Source organism: Syngnathus acus, chromosome 21 (assembly GCF_901709675.1).
Source record: "Syngnathus acus chromosome 21, fSynAcu1.2, whole genome shotgun sequence".
Lineage (NCBI taxonomy): Eukaryota > Metazoa > Chordata > Actinopteri > Syngnathiformes > Syngnathidae > Syngnathus > Syngnathus acus.
Genome location: NC_051105.1, coordinates 14430522 through 14446557, shown reverse-complemented (window position 1 = coordinate 14446557; position 16036 = coordinate 14430522). Strand labels below are relative to the sequence as shown.

Genomic DNA, 16036 nt, shown 5'->3' with positions numbered 1-16036 from the left:
GGGTGACATTACCAAAGACAGGAACAGAAACCAAACAGACATCATGACAGTAACACATGCAATGATCCGACGGTGAGCGAGGGGCAGACAGGACTTAAATACAAAACACGTTACATTGATTGAGGTGACACAGGAAGGGAGGGGCGACGCGAACAGAAACTATGGCAACCTAGACACATAGCAAAACTGGGGACGAGACATGACAAATCTCCCTCGAAATAAAACTTGAAATCACCTTTCTTCTTGTTTGTTGTCAATCGCGCATCGCATTCAGCCATCCTGCCCAACACACTTAGTCAGTAAACGTCTCTCCCATACAGAGCCGCCTTTTTCACATGTCCGCACGTCACTTTCCTCTCTTTTCATCTGATCGCGGTGGTGCCTTTATGGGCAGTCGGAGAAATCAACGCCAACAAAAAAAAATACATCCAGCCTAGTTAAGACCATACAGACTATAAAAATGGGACCCATTGCCTCCCTGCGTGTGTGACGATCATTGGGACTTAAAAAAAAATAATAATAATAATTTGGGTGCGTATTATACATGGGTACAGGCTTTTTTCCAGCATCAACATGCCATTTTTAGGGTGCGTATTATACATGGGGGCGCATTATACACGGAAAAAAACGGTATTTAACTGAAATTGCTGATCCGAACAACCAATGATTTATAAAGGAAAATTTTGAAAATGATGAGGGGTGCCCAAACTTTACCAGACTGTATTTGAAAAGGCGGTGCTTTAAACAGCCACACTCATTTGAAGCGTCAGCCTTCTTTCTGGAAGTTTCTGCTCCCAATCTTTCAAACCAGCCGACCAGAGGATTGTGACACGGTCCGGGGTGAGCCTCGTGGCTAAGCCGCAAGCCAGCTGACACGGTCCGGCTCGCGAGGAATCTCGCTCCAGACTGCTCAGCGAAGAGGCTTGCCACTGACGGCATCGGAAGCCCGCTGCGCTGCGCAGCGCAGAAGCTCGCCGCGGACGGTGTCGGAAGCCCGTTGCTCAGCGAGGAGGCTTGCCATGTACCGTATCAGACGCATTCCAATTCAATTTTGGATAAATAACTGAAGGACAATATAGTGATGACAGTGATCATTTGGGTTATTATCACAAAGTGAATGACTGTTTCATCTTTGGTTACTTTGTTTGTCACGAAGTATGCTTGTTTTTGACTTAAGAACTTTGTCATTTGTATTGTTTACAATACTGCTTTACTGTGTGCACATATTGGGGTCCTTTCCTAAAATGTGGTAATTTTTTGTGTTCTGCAGATGGTAAAAGCCATCCAGGTGCTGCGAATCCACCTGCTGGAACTGGAGAAGGTGAGTGACCTGTGTAAGGACTTCTGCAGTCGTTATATTGCTTGCCTCAAGACTAAAATGAACAGTGAGACCCTACTGAGTGGAGATCCTGGTAGTCCTTACTCCCCTGTTCAAAGCCAGGCCCCAAGTTTCTCACCAACCAAATCCCAGGTCAGTTGTCTGTATTAAGTCACCCTCATAATGTTATTCTGAGGTTATCATAATCAATCCAAGCTCTTTTTTTATAAGGTCCCCTGCTCCATCTCAGGGAGTCCTCAGGGTCAAATTGTGGTTCCAGCTTCAGCCCTGCAACAAGGAAATGTCACTGTCACGGCAGTAAATCCCACCCAGATGGTTGCAGGTATGTCATCATGGCATACTACTACACCGACAGGTAACTGTCCTGTTACAGCTAAAATTTTATGTAGAAAATGGCACTGTGATTAAGTATTCTATCACCAGAAACTCTAATGCATTTGTGTGTTCCAACCAGGCGGCACAGTGTATCAGCCTGTAACAGTTGTCACTCATCAAGGCCAGGTCGTAACACAGGCCATTTCCCCAGGAACTCTCCGTGTCCAAAACAATCAGGTTTCTCATTTCTCTCTTTGAATTTTTTTTTTTTACATTGGTGTTAGTGTACCGCCGGAGATCCCACATTGACATCTTGATGGCGGAAAGGAGCAGTATTGTAAAATTTTAATATCTGGTGTTCCCATTTTTGTGTCTATTTTTGTATTTGTCAAAGTAATCCTCTATGACTGTTTAATGCTTGGACGCATGTCATGTAATGTGAACAAAAGGATGGCTATTGTTTACAAATACAGTGCACACAGGCACCTGTACCTACCGTGTCACTGCGCATGTGCTAAGTTAAACTGGTGTGTTGCATCTTGTGGATATGTCATTTACTGAAAAATTCATCGTCCAGCCTTTTAAATATAATATACAGTAGCTCTCTTTTTACACGGGTTTTATCACTTGAACTCAGCTCTTCAGTGTGAAACCCCGTGGTCTCGCCGGTAGAGCTTTTTGGCTATTGTTCACAAATACATACAGTTGCTCTCGGTTGTTATCGCGTGAACTCAACTCTCAGCGTGAACCCACGTGTGCTTGCGGTCTCGCGGGTGAAGCTTTCCGGAAGCCCGCTGCGCACGAATGCAGTTGGGCGTCATATGGGTTTAGAACCTGCTAAAAAGCAACACAAACTTTGTCCGAGTACCAAGGGAAAGATTTCCCGACATTTTGCGTCAAAAATTGAATAGGTCGATAACAGAGGCGGCGGACTTCCGGGGTTCCACTGCACTTAATTTTCAAAAAATTACAGTCCCATTGTGCCACCGTCCCAACGTGCCAATACTCCAACGTTGTCAGGTCTGCGAGGGCACTTTATAGCTGCTAGCAACTTTAGGTAGTGCCCGAGCAGTGAGCGCTGCGAGGCTTGAGCAGGGACTGCTGCGAGTTCTGAAATGTTTTTGTAGAAATTATTATTTTGGCCTGAACAGTGACCGCTGCGAGGTCTCTATTGTCCATCCATCCATCCATCCATCCATCCATCCATCCATCCATCCATCCATCCATCCATCCATCCATCCATCCATCCATCCATCCATCCATCCATCCTCTATACCGCTTGTCCCCATGGGGGTCGCGGGCGTGCTTGAGCCTATACCAGCTGTCATCAGGCAGCCGGCAGAAGACACCCTGAACCGGTTGCCAGCCAATCGCAGGGTCCCTATTGTTTTTGTAGAAATTATTATTGTTAGGGCCCGAGCAGCAATTGCTCCTATGCTCCCTATTGTTTTTGTAGGAATTTTTTTTTTTCTCTCTGTAAAGGATCACATTTTTGACACCCTAAACATGCACAAAAACTCACAAGGGACTCGTGAAGAATTATATATATATATATATATATATAATATATATTTGTCATAAGCAATGAAAATAAAATTGCTCTGTAGCACCACCGAGAGTGTAAAAATGAAACACACTCACAGACTCATTGACCTAGACCTATGAAAATTGGCAGGCATGTTTAGCATCCATGCCAGCCATAGTCTAAAATGAATTGGAAAAGAGTTATGAATTTTTAACGTCCAATTTTGGCCTGTTTTTGCACATTTACAAAAAACATATTTTTGCACCCTTGTCCAAGAGGATTCATTCAATTAAATTTAAACTTGTTGTACCATCTTAAAACCTGGGAAAACTGGGATTTTTCTTATTTTCTTTTAAGCTTTCAAAATACGATATCACAAGGGCGGGGCAACACAGAAGGAAAATCTTAATAACTCCCTTGCACATGATCTAAAAAGAATGTCACTACCTGGACATCGAAATGATAATATTCTCTTGTACCTATAGCCCCACTTAGTGGTGACAAAAAAAAATCAAAAAATTCCACTTCACGGAGCCTGTTTAATGAATCCAACTTTAAATTTGTCACAACGGCCTCAATACGTTGATCATGCCCTCGCCAAACCTCCAAACTTTACATGTGATGATAGTCCAGATATCTATGAACTTAATATCCATCGTAGTGATCGCGCCACCGACTGGCTACTGGAAATAAACATTCTATTCATGAATGACAGCGAGAAAGTGGAAGCAGTCGTCAAATCAGCCAACTTAGTTGCCTTTCAACGACTTTTTTTATGCACTCAGGGTCACTAAAAGAACAGCTTTTTGTGAACCAAGGTTTTGGGACGGAACATATGGTACCACTTGGTCGACGAGATAAGAAGAAGCCTAGCTGTGTAATATTTTATAGGTTAGTTACAGAACATTGAAGTCGCATCTCAAGTGAACCAGGAGCCAATGCAAGTTGGCTCGTATCGGGGTAATATGATCAAACTTGCTCATCCTTGTGAGGAGCCTATCTGCAGCTTTTTGTACCAACTGTACCAAATAGACTTTTAATCCTAAACATACAAAAACCAGACAGCAGTACGTTACAATGATCATGGCCCAACGTAACAAAAGCATGTAATATGATTTCTGCATCATGAGTTACAAGATTGGGACAGATGTTAGTGTTATTGCGGAGGTAAAAATGCAGTTCTTGTAATGTTCTTAATGTGTTTTTGAAAGGAGAGAGTTGGGTCAGAGTTGGGACATCACATGTTACATTAACATGGACTACATGGTGGGGGCTCTCTGAGAGGTAAGATCTAAAGTAGGAAAATGCTGATCCCCAAATACCAACACACATTTCAAAGCAATTATTATGATCAACAGTGTTGAAGGTAGCACTAAGATCGTATTGATGAAGTATTGGAGTCTATAGCTCGGACATCGTTAGTCACTTTAGCAAGAGTTATTTCAGTAGATGTCAGCTATAAAACGAGACTGGAAAAGTTCAACTCGATTGTTAGAAGCCAACTTTGTCCGAGTACCAAGGGAAAGATTTCCCGACATTTTGCGTCAAAAATTGAATAGGTCGATAACAGAGGCGGCGGACTTCCGGGGTTCCACTGCACTTAATTTTCAAAAAATTACAGTCCCATTGTGCCACCGTCCCAACGTGCCAATACTCCAACGTTGTCAGGTCTGCGAGGGCACTTTATAGCTGCTAGCAACTTTAGGTAGTGCCCGAGCAGTGAGCGCTGCGAGGCTTGAGCAGGGACTGCTGCGAGTTCTGAAATGTTTTTGTAGAAATTATTATTTTGGCCTGAACAGTGACCGCTGCGAGGTCTCTATTGTCCATCCATCCATCCATCCATCCATCCATCCATCCATCCATCCATCCATCCATCCATCCATCCATCCATCCATCCATCCATCCATCCATCCTCTATACCGCTTGTCCCCATGGGGGTCGCGGGCGTGCTTGAGCCTATACCAGCTGTCATCAGGCAGCCGGCAGAAGACACCCTGAACCGGTTGCCAGCCAATCGCAGGGTCCCTATTGTTTTTGTAGAAATTATTATTGTTAGGGCCCGAGCAGCAATTGCTCCTATGCTCCCTATTGTTTTTGTAGGAATTTTTTTTTTTCTCTCTGTAAAGGATCACATTTTTGACACCCTAAACATGCACAAAAACTCACAAGGGACTCGTGAAGAATTATATATATATATATATATATATAATATATATTTGTCATAAGCAATGAAAATAAAATTGCTCTGTAGCACCACCGAGAGTGTAAAAATGAAACACACTCACAGACTCATTGACCTAGACCTATGAAAATTGGCAGGCATGTTTAGCATCCATGCCAGCCATAGTCTAAAATGAATTGGAAAAGAGTTATGAATTTTTAACGTCCAATTTTGGCCTGTTTTTGCACATTTACAAAAAACATATTTTTGCACCCTTGTCCAAGAGGATTCATTCAATTAAATTTAAACTTGTTGTACCATCTTAAAACCTGGGAAAACTGGGATTTTTCTTATTTTCTTTTAAGCTTTCAAAATACGATATCACAAGGGCGGGGCAACACAGAAGGAAAATCTTAATAACTCCCTTGCACATGATCTAAAAAGAATGTCACTACCTGGACATCGAAATGATAATATTCTCTTGTACCTATAGCCCCACTTAGTGGTGACAAAAAAAAATCAAAAAATTCCACTTCACGGAGCCTGTTTAATGAATCCAACTTTAAATTTGTCACAACGGCCTCAATACGTTGATCATGCCCTCGCCAAACCTCCAAACTTTACATGTGATGATAGTCCAGATATCTATGAACTTAATATTCATCGTAGTGATCGCGCCACCGACTGGCTACTGGAAATAAACATTCTATTCATGAATGACAGCGAGAAAGTGGAAGCAGTCGTCAAATCAGCCAACTTAGTTGCCTTTCAACGACTTTTTTTATGCACTCAGGGTCACTAAAAGAACAGCTTTTTGTGAACCAAGGTTTTGGGACGGAACATATGGTACCACTTGGTCGACGAGATAAGAAGAAGCCTAGCTGTGTAATATTTTATAGGTTAGTTACAGAACATTGAAGTCGCATCTCAAGTGAACCAGGAGCCAATGCAAGTTGGCTCGTATCGGGGTAATATGATCAAACTTGCTCATCCTTGTGAGGAGCCTATCTGCAGCTTTTTGTACCAACTGTACCAAATAGACTTTTAATCCTAAACATACAAAAACCAGACAGCAGTACGTTACAATGATCATGGCCCAACGTAACAAAAGCATGTAATATGATTTCTGCATCATGAGTTACAAGATTGGGACAGATGTTAGTGTTATTGCGGAGGTAAAAATGCAGTTCTTGTAATGTTCTTAATGTGTTTTTGAAAGGAGAGAGTTGGGTCAGAGTTGGGACATCACATGTTACATTAACATGGACTACATGGTGGGGGCTCTCTGAGAGGTAAGATCTAAAGTAGGAAAATGCTGATCCCCAAATACCAACACACATTTCAAAGCAATTATTATGATCAACAGTGTTGAAGGTAGCACTAAGATCGTATTGATGAAGTATTGGAGTCTATAGCTCGGACATCGTTAGTCACTTTAGCAAGAGTTATTTCAGTAGATGTCAGCTATAAAACGAGACTGGAAAAGTTCAACTCGATTGTTAGAAGCCATAAGCTGTTGCGCTACGACTTTCTCAAGAAATTTCTCAATGAACGTGAATTTGAAACCAGCCTATAATTACTGAGACACAAATAATAGCGGTCAGTGCCAGTGGACAGTGATAAATTAATACTCTTGAAGACAGAGGGCCCTACAATTTAAAATATATCTTTAATGAGTTTGCCAGGAACTGTGTCGAGTAAGCAAGTTGTCTGTTTTGCCGCACTAGCCAGTTGTGTATGGCTCTTAAGGGACACTTTTTCAAAGTGGGAGAGGCTTGTCAGATATTTTCAGCCTCATTAATTTTACCTTTATGAAATTATCAAGTGAATAGGCGCTATCTAATGCTGTTGCATTATCTTGGCCACAATATCAAACAAGTATTTAGGGTTGTTTTTATTTAGACCGATAATTCTAGAGAAATAATTTGTTTTTAGTGGTTGAGGAACTAAACACCTTATCGTGGTGGAGGGGTTTGTGTCAGGGTTGACAATTTATTTTGATCGTATGATTATGTTGAAATGTTGACTAGAATCATTAACTCTGTTAAAACTTTCCACCTTTCCTTGACTCGTTTGTTGAAACTTTCCAAGGTTGTGCAAACGTTCTTGCTTAGCTTGTCGAAAGATGCTCCACCAGTATCTGTTTACACAACTGTAAAACAAAGAGATAAGACCCTCTGCACTGACTAAACTAGTCTGCAGAGGTGACCCCTGAAACCTGTTCACCCCCACCACCAGCAGGCGAAGGTTAGAGTGCTTTCAAGCACCTCTATACCACACAGGGTGATGATGGCTTTCTCAGCTTGCAAGCGTAAAGTTAAAGTTAAAGTCCCAATGATCGTCACACACACATCTGGGTGTGGTGAAATTTGTCCTCTGCATTTAACCCATCCCCGTGTGATTTTGATCCATCCCCTGGGGGAGAGGGGAGCAGTGAGCAGCAGCTCGGAAATCATTTGGTGATCTAGCCCCCCAATTCCAACCCTTGATGCTGAGTGCCAAGCAGGGAGGCAATGGGTCCCATTTTTATAGTCTTTGGTATGACCCGGCCGGGGTTTGAACCCACAACCTTCCAGTCTCAGGGCGGATATTCTACCAATAGGCCACTGAGCTAAAATGGGCAAACTGTCTCACTGTGGTTCTTACATAAAAGGTGGAGTGAGGAAAACCATCAGTTTGCGTGTCCTAATGATCCTAGGAGCCAAGTTGTCTGGGGCTTTATGCCCCTGGCAGGGTCACCCATGGAAAAAGCATGAGGGGCCAGATAAAGCACGGCTCATAGACCCCTCATGATGATAAATAAAAATGACTCCGTTCTCCCTTGCCTGGACGCCTTTCACCGGGGCCCTCCCTCTGGAGCCAGGCCTGGAGTTGGGGCTCAAAGGCGAGCGTTTCCAGGCCTTCACTCCTGAGGCCTGGCTGGGCACAGCCCGGAAAAGGCAGCGTGGGTTCCCCTCCCCATGGGTTCACCACCTGTGGGACGGGCCAAAGCGGTCGGGTGTAGGGTGAACTGGGTGACGGCCAAAGGCGGGGACCTTGGCGATCCGATCCCTGGCTACAGAAGCTGGCTCTTGGGACATGTAATGTCATCTCTCTGGCAGGAAAGAAGCCTGCCCTTGTGCGGGGCAGAAAAGTTCCGACTAGACATAGTCGGACTTGCCTCCACACATACTTTGGGTTCTGGTAAAAGTCCTCTTGAGAGGGACTGGACTTTCTTCCACTCTGGAGTTGCCCACGGTGAAAAGCGCAGAGCAGGTGTGGGCATACTTATTGCCCCCTGGCTGGGCGCCTGCACATTTGGATTCACCTCGGTAAACGAGAGGGTAGCCTCTCTCCGCCTTTGGGTGCGGGGGATGGGTCCGGACTCTTTTTTGTGTCTATGCAACAAACGGCAGCTCAGAGTACCCACCCTTTTTGGAGTCCTTTGAAGAAGTGCAGGAGAGCGCTCCTTCCAGAACCAGAACAGTCCTCCGAGATAAAGGCTCTGCTTAATAATAATAAGAGAGTCTTTAGTTCGGGGGACGTAGAGGAGCTGCGTAGAGTCCAGAAGGAACTCCTGCTGAAGATCAGGAAGGGGAAGGAGAACTACAGGAGGAGGCTGGAGAAGCAAATGGAGCTTAACAATGCCAGAAACATCTGGAGGGTCTGTAATCCATCTCAGGCCATGGTAAAGGTGTTGATAGGAAACCAACTTGTGGGGACAAGGACTGGGCGGATGAACTCAATTTGTTCTTCAACAGATTTGATTCTGCCTCCACCCCACCCCTTTACCCACCCTGCTCCCACTCCTCACCTTTCCCGGTCTGCTCCCCCCCTCTGCACCTCAGCCTGCCACCTTCAACACTCCAGCCCCCCCGCCAGCTCACCAACCCCCTCTCACCCCCCCGAGGACACTCTTCACTCTTCGCTCCCCCATCCCAGTCTTCCCACCCCCCCCTCTCCTTTACAGATCTTCAGGTGAGGAGTCAACTCAGGAAGATCAAGGCAGGGAAGGCCCCGGGCCCAGACGGCATCTGTCCGAGACTGCTCAGGGACTGTGTGGATCAGCTAAGAGGCGTGGTCATGTACCTGTTCAAACTGAGCCTGAATAAGCTCAGTGGACTAGTGGTCCGCCCTGAGACTGGAAGGTTGTGGGTTCAAACCCCGGCCGGGTCATACCAAAGACTATAAAAATGGGACCCATTGCCTCCCTGCTTGGCACTCAGCATTAAGGGTTGGAATTGGGGGGTTAGATCACCAAATGATTCCCGAGCGCGGCACCGCTGCTGCTCACTGCTCCCCTCTCCCCCAGGGGATGGATCAAAATCACATGGGGATGGGTTAAATGCAGAGGACAAATTTCACCACACCCAGATGTGTGTGTGACGATCATTGGGACTTTAACTTTTTAACTTTAATAAAGTTCCAGGTCTGCGTGGTCCCCATACCGAAGGTGCCGCGCCCCAAGGAGCCTAACCACTTCAGGCCGATTGCCTTGACTTCCCACCTGATGAAGACGATGGAAAGGATCATCCTGCGTCCTGCGTTCACTGGTGGGAGCACAGCTGGACCCCCTGCAGTTTGCTTATTGGCCTGGTGTTGGGGTGGACGATGCAGTAATTTATTTACTGCACAGATCACTGCTTCACCTGGAGGACATCGGGAGCACTGGGAGGATCATGTTTTTTGATTTCTCCAGCGCTTTAAACATCCAGCCGTCACTGCTCAGGGTGAAGATGGAGAAGGTGGGAGTGGACCATCACCTGGCTGCATGGACTACAGACGTCCCCACTAACAGGCTGCAGTACGTGAGGTTAGATCGCTGTGGAATACAGGACGGTCATCAAGGCCTTTGTCAGCTGGTGAGAGCTCAACCAGCTTCAGCTCAACACCAGCGTTTAAAGGAGATGATTGTGAACTTCGGTAGGTCAGCACCCCACTTCACTCCAGTGAACATCCAGGGATCGGGCATTGAGGTAGTGGAGAACTACAAATTCCTGGGTGTTCACCTTAACAACAAACTGGACTGGACTGGTCACACCCACGCCCTGTACAAGAAGGGCCAGAGTCGCCTCCACCTGCTGAGGAGACTGAGGTCCTTCGGTGTGTGCAGGGCTCTCAACCAGTCCACATGTGTTTTGTGGACCTGGAGAAGGCGTTCGACCATGTCCCTCAGGGACTTCTGTGTGGGGTGCTTCGGGAGTAAGGGATGCCGAACCCACTGGTAAGAGAGGTTCATCAATGCCAGCTGATGACCTGTATCATCAATGCCAGCGTTTGGTCCGCATTTCCGACAGTAAGTCGGATTGGTTTCCAGTGAGGATTGGACTCCACTTAGGCTGCCCTTTGACACCAATTCTGTACATAATTTTTATGGACAGAATTTCTCGGCGCAGCCGAGGCGTTGAGGGTGTCCGGTTTGGGGACCTCAGCGTCGCGTCTCTACTTTTTGCAGACGACTTGGTGCTGTTGGCTTCTTCAGGCCGTGATCTCCAGCTCTCACTGGAGCGGTTCGCAGCCGAGTGTGAAGCGGTCGGGATGAGGGTCAGCACCTCCAAATCCGGGTCCATGGTCCTCGGTCGGAAAAGGGTGGAATGCCCCCTCCGGATCGGGGATGAGATCCTGCCCCAAGTGGAGGAGTTCAAGTATCTTGGGGTCTTGTTCACGAATGTGGGCAGGATGGAGCGCGAGATCGACAGGCGGATTCGGTGCAGCGTCGGCAATAATATGGACTCTGTACCAGTCCGTTGTGGTAAAGAGAGAGCTGAGCCAAAAGGCAAAGCTCTCAATTTACCGGTCGATCTACGCTCCTGCCCTCACCTATGGTCACGAGCTATGGGTCGTGACCAAAAGAACGAGATCCCAGATACAAGCGGCCGAAATGAGTTTCCTCCGCAGGGTGTCTGGGCTTTCTCTTAGAGATAAGGTGAGAAGCTCGGTCATCCGGAAGAGGCTCGGAGTAGAGCCGCTGCTCCTCCACGTTGAGAGGACCCAGATGAGGCAGCCCGGGCATCTCATCAGGATGCCTCCTGGACGCCTCCCTGGGGAAGTGTTCCGGGCATGTCCCACCGGTAGGAGACCCCCGTGGACGACCCAGGACGCGCTGGAGAGACTATGTCTCTCCGCTGGCCTGGGAACGCCTTGGGATCCCCCGGGATGAGCTGGATGAGTCTGGGAGTCCGTCCTAAAGGTGCTGCCCCCACGACCCGACCCTGGATAAGCGGAAGAAAATGGATGGATGGATGGATGGATGGATGGATGGATGGATGGATGGATGGATGGATGGATGGATGGATGGATGGGTTATGGTCAGAAACAGGGCAGGTGGGGTTCAGGAATGGTCGGTCAGTCGGACAGGCAAGTGAGATCGGCAACAGGAGTCAGTAGGCAACGAGAGCAGGAACAGGGAGTAACATGGGACGAACTGACCAAATGTGACTGGAGAAGTGCGCTTAATTAAGTAGAGGTCTTGATGAGCAGGTGATGCACAACAGGTGTGGGCAATGAGTGCTGATTACTGCAAAGCAATGTGCGTCACGGAGGATAACAGGTCGGGAGGGGCAGTAGCAGAGGGACAGAGCTATCCAAGGTGCTGATGGTGTGGACACGTGACACAAAGCAAGTAAACGTTGATAAGACATAAGTACAGCCGCCATCACTCTGACATTATGGGAGCAAGTAAAACTTGACAGGATGTTCAGTATTCACTTAAGTCAGTTTACATGCCCGTACTCTGCATCATAGTAACTACATTTGTGTCTATTTCATGTGTAGTATGTGTAGGACAATTTTGGAAACTGTCAAAATATCGCAGCTGAATTCGTTGTCATTGCAAACGTATACACTGTCTCTTATACTTACTCCAGATGCTGTATCTCTCTTACAGTCCACAAGTTACACAGCCTGTATTCCAGGTTGATGCATGTAGTACAAATCCATATCGCAAATAAAAAATTTTTTTTCATTCTGACTGCTGCAGTAAACAGTTTTTCGCTTTAGACCAGTATTTACTGCATCTCAAAATGTTATCTGTCATTATATAACAGTGGTTCTTAACCGGGGTTCAATCCAACCTTAGGGGTTCGGTGAGTCGGTCTCAGGGGTACGGCAGAGCCTCCATTGTGGAGGTCCGAACACACCTGATTTATCGTGTAAATTCGTGATAGCGCATATCTGAACTGGTCTCGCAAAGGCACACTGATTTGCAGGTATGTAATTTGTTGTGAGTTCATACATTGTGTTGGTTTTGTTCTTTGAACAAGGTGATGATCATGCACGGCTCATTTTGTGCACCAGTAAAAGATATCTGTCTTGAATTTGATTTTTTTTTTCTTTTGCTAAGGAGGGGTTTGGTGAATTGTCTATTGTTATTGATTTGTTTTTTAAAATATTGTTTTTTTAAAGCTCACATCCCCCCTCGTCTACTTTTACTAAATACTATTATTGAATGCAAATATTTTTACGGCATATTAACTGTATGCATCTTCTACTTACATTTGTTTCAGATCAAGCCTTTATAAAGTACTGTATACATTAAACAAAAAGCTCACTGTTGCTGGTTATGATAATGTGTACAAACTTTACAATATACCCAAACATGTCACAATGTAAACGTAACGCTGATAAACATAGTTTTTATTCCAAATACGGTACTTACAGACGATGCTATTGAAGGCGTAAAAAACACAAAGCATTAAACAACTTGTTGGCAGTCAATACAGTAATGCTGCTTTCGTTAGGAAAGCGACTCGCAGACTGAGCACCTCACAAAATAAAGGGCAGGACACAAACCATTCCTCCAATATGGGAGGTAATGAAGTCAACCACTTTCTTCTTTTTACTAGCCATTACAAAAATCTGAAATAACTTAACATCTGTTTTTCAATTCAGCAACTGAGTTTAACCAAGGCAGAAGGATTTTAAACACTGTATTGAATGTGGTTTTTTTTTAATTCCACTAAAGTATGACATCAAAATAAGATGGCATTCTTCATACCACATTGTTTCCATCAGGAGGTGTTGACATTTCTGTACCTTAGTTGGAGCGGAATCATAAAATATCTTACACGTTTCATATCAACATTTGAAATGCAAGTTACAATTGTATAGTTGTTCTTGGCTAACCCAATCTCTGTTCGCTCAGCTCCAACTGCGATTTCACCAGGACTTAAACCTCTTCAATCATGACGACAGCTCAACTAAAAACAAACGTGGCGTTCTACCCAAACATGCGACAAATGTCATGCGCTCATGGCTTTTTCAGCACATTGGGGTGAGTCTGTTTGTCAGGTCATTTGTATATCATGGAATACCAAAACAACAAAAATGTCTCCCCCTTTCATCTGTAGCATCCTTACCCAACAGAGGATGAAAAGAAACAGATCGCCAGTCAGACAAATCTGACACTTCTTCAGGTCAATAACTGGTGAGTAAAGTTCCTCCATAGTCCCACAAATGGGCTTCTCTCTCATCTACGTACTTGTTTTTTTAACAAGTTTGTGTATTCGATGAATTTTAACATAAGATAGTATGTCTGACAATGTTAGTTTGCACATGTCTCTCGAGAGATATGAGAAATGTGGCCTAATGACTGCAGTTTCATAATACTACTATATTAAATAAATACATAAAGTAATGTTCAGAATAATAATCATGCTATGTGATGAAAAATATTCCAGGTTTTGAGTATGTTTTTATAGTTACAAACAAGGTACCAGGAGATTCTCACAAATCCAACAGGACCAAGTGTTTATGATATGCAGACTCTTAAGGCTGTGAAATTGGGCTATTAGTAAGAAAAAGTAGAAAAGAGGGTGTTCACAACAATAGTAGTTTCTGTTGTTGATCCTAGAAACTTTACTACTCAACAAAACTATATTTAAGGCAAACCTCTTTTTTTAGCAATCCTGTGAATCACGAAACTACAAACGTGCGCGCGTGTTCTGTGTCTTTGTGTGTGCGTGCTTGCGTGTGCGCGCATGTGTGTGTGAATATATGTGTTTTCACAAAATCAAGGTTATGTCGCATAGATTAATTTCAAGTTATCGACAAAAAGAGCTTGTTTGGAGAGTGGAGATTTTGGCCGAGTTTATCACTGCGCATGAAGAAATGACCACCTGTGTGGTGTGGACCAAGGCGGAAGTAATCTGGGGAGAGGACGCTGGCGCTGATTGTTCGCCGCTTCTCCACCAGAATTAGTTTAGTTTTAGTGTTTTTATTTATTTATTTATTTTAGCCATTATTAAAGTTTAGTTTTTAGCTTCTAGTTTTAGTGTGCAGTGCGCCTGGACCGCGGCGAACCGCGGCGAACCGTCACAGAGCCTACTACGGCGCGCCCACCCCACCACCCCCCGCCAAGGCATCCTGGCTAGCCTAGCCAATGGCTAACACTCAAGTTCAGTGTTCTCCAACCGGCACTATGTTAACTTACTCCATCCCCCGCTTCCTGGAGCTGAGTAATCACACCATTCCAGGGTGTGTCTGTCATCAAACAACTCGGACTTCTCCGCAGACCACGTTACATCCACAGAAGCACCCGTCGTAACTTTGTTTTCTCCCAACCCGTCCATAACACTGTACCATTCATCTGCTCCTCCTCCGCCTGACACCCCGTCGCATGTATAACACGTCATCAGATACCTGGCGCACTTGGATCTTATTGTAGCAACCATGCGGGGCTGCAGTACTCCAGGTGGCCTGGAAAACATGGTGCGGACTCCTACACGGAGCGGACTCCGACACAAGACGGGTTGCCGGGAAAACACGGAGTGTTAATTTCTCCAGCACGGAACGGACACCAACACGGAGTGGATTTCACTCCAACACAGAGTGGACTGCACTGCATGTGGCACAGAAAACGTGGAGTGGATTTCTCTCTACTTCGCCCCCTACCTAAACACAGCCCCACAGCCACAATCAAAATGGATCTCCTCAACATCCAAGCACTCACCCGTAAATCATCATTTATTCACGACCTCATCCTGGACAAAGGCTTAGACATAATGTGCCTGACTGAGACCTGGCAATCACCGGATGTCTATCAATCCCTCAATGAAGCCTGTCCCTCTGGTTATAAATACATAACTAAACCTCGCAGCACCGGCCGTGGCGGTGGCCTGGCTGTACTCCACCGTCTTGATCTAGAGCTGTCCCCCCTCCCTCTACCTGATCACTCCTCATTCGAATCCCTTGCATTCAAATGTAAACCTCCATATCCTATCACAGTTTTACTTATTTACCGCCCTCCTAAATCAAACTCCTCTTTCATTCCAGAACTACACGATCTACTCACTACCCTCTGTACCTCCACTTCCTCTAATCTAATCATATTAGGTGATGTTAACATCCATGTCGACACCCCCTCCCGCCCCCCTGCCTCTGACCTGTTGCAACTATTGGACTGTTTACACCTCACCCAACATGTAAATGTCCCCGCACATGACAAAGGGCATACACTTGACCTTGTCATCTCCTCATCGGCCATAAGCAACCTGCAAGTTCACGAGGTCGGTGTGTCTGACCACAAACTTATTCAAATGGAACTTCCTTTCCCACGCCCCCACTCCAAACCCAAGCGGCAAATCTCATTCAGAAATTTCAAAAACATCAACCAAGACACTATAGCACATGACCTCCAGCTTCTCTCCTCCTCCTCTGCAACCTTTACATCAGTCAGCAAGGAAGTGGACCATTACAATAACTCTTTGGCCAAACTTCT

The 16036-nt window shown here is 45.4% G+C and overlaps 1 protein-coding gene across 9 annotated transcripts in view; it reads left to right on the top strand.

The window, feature by feature from the left end:
- LOC119139701 (homeobox protein PKNOX1-like) overlaps positions 1-16036 on the top strand; it is a 94844-nt gene that overhangs the window by 69648 nt on the left and 9160 nt on the right. For 7 of the 9 annotated variants that reach the window (XM_037280654.1, XM_037280652.1, XM_037280651.1 and 4 more), the window contains 5 exons: positions 1271-1471; positions 1550-1694; positions 1794-1891; positions 13463-13591; positions 13668-13744. In XM_037280654.1, coding sequence (XP_037136549.1) covers positions 1271-1471; positions 1550-1694; positions 1794-1891; positions 13463-13591; positions 13668-13744 — 650 coding nt within the window. The remainder of the gene's footprint in view (positions 1-1270; positions 1472-1549; positions 1695-1793; positions 1892-13462; positions 13592-13667; positions 13745-16036) is intronic. The other 2 variants (XM_037280657.1, XM_037280656.1) reach the window with 1 other exon arrangement.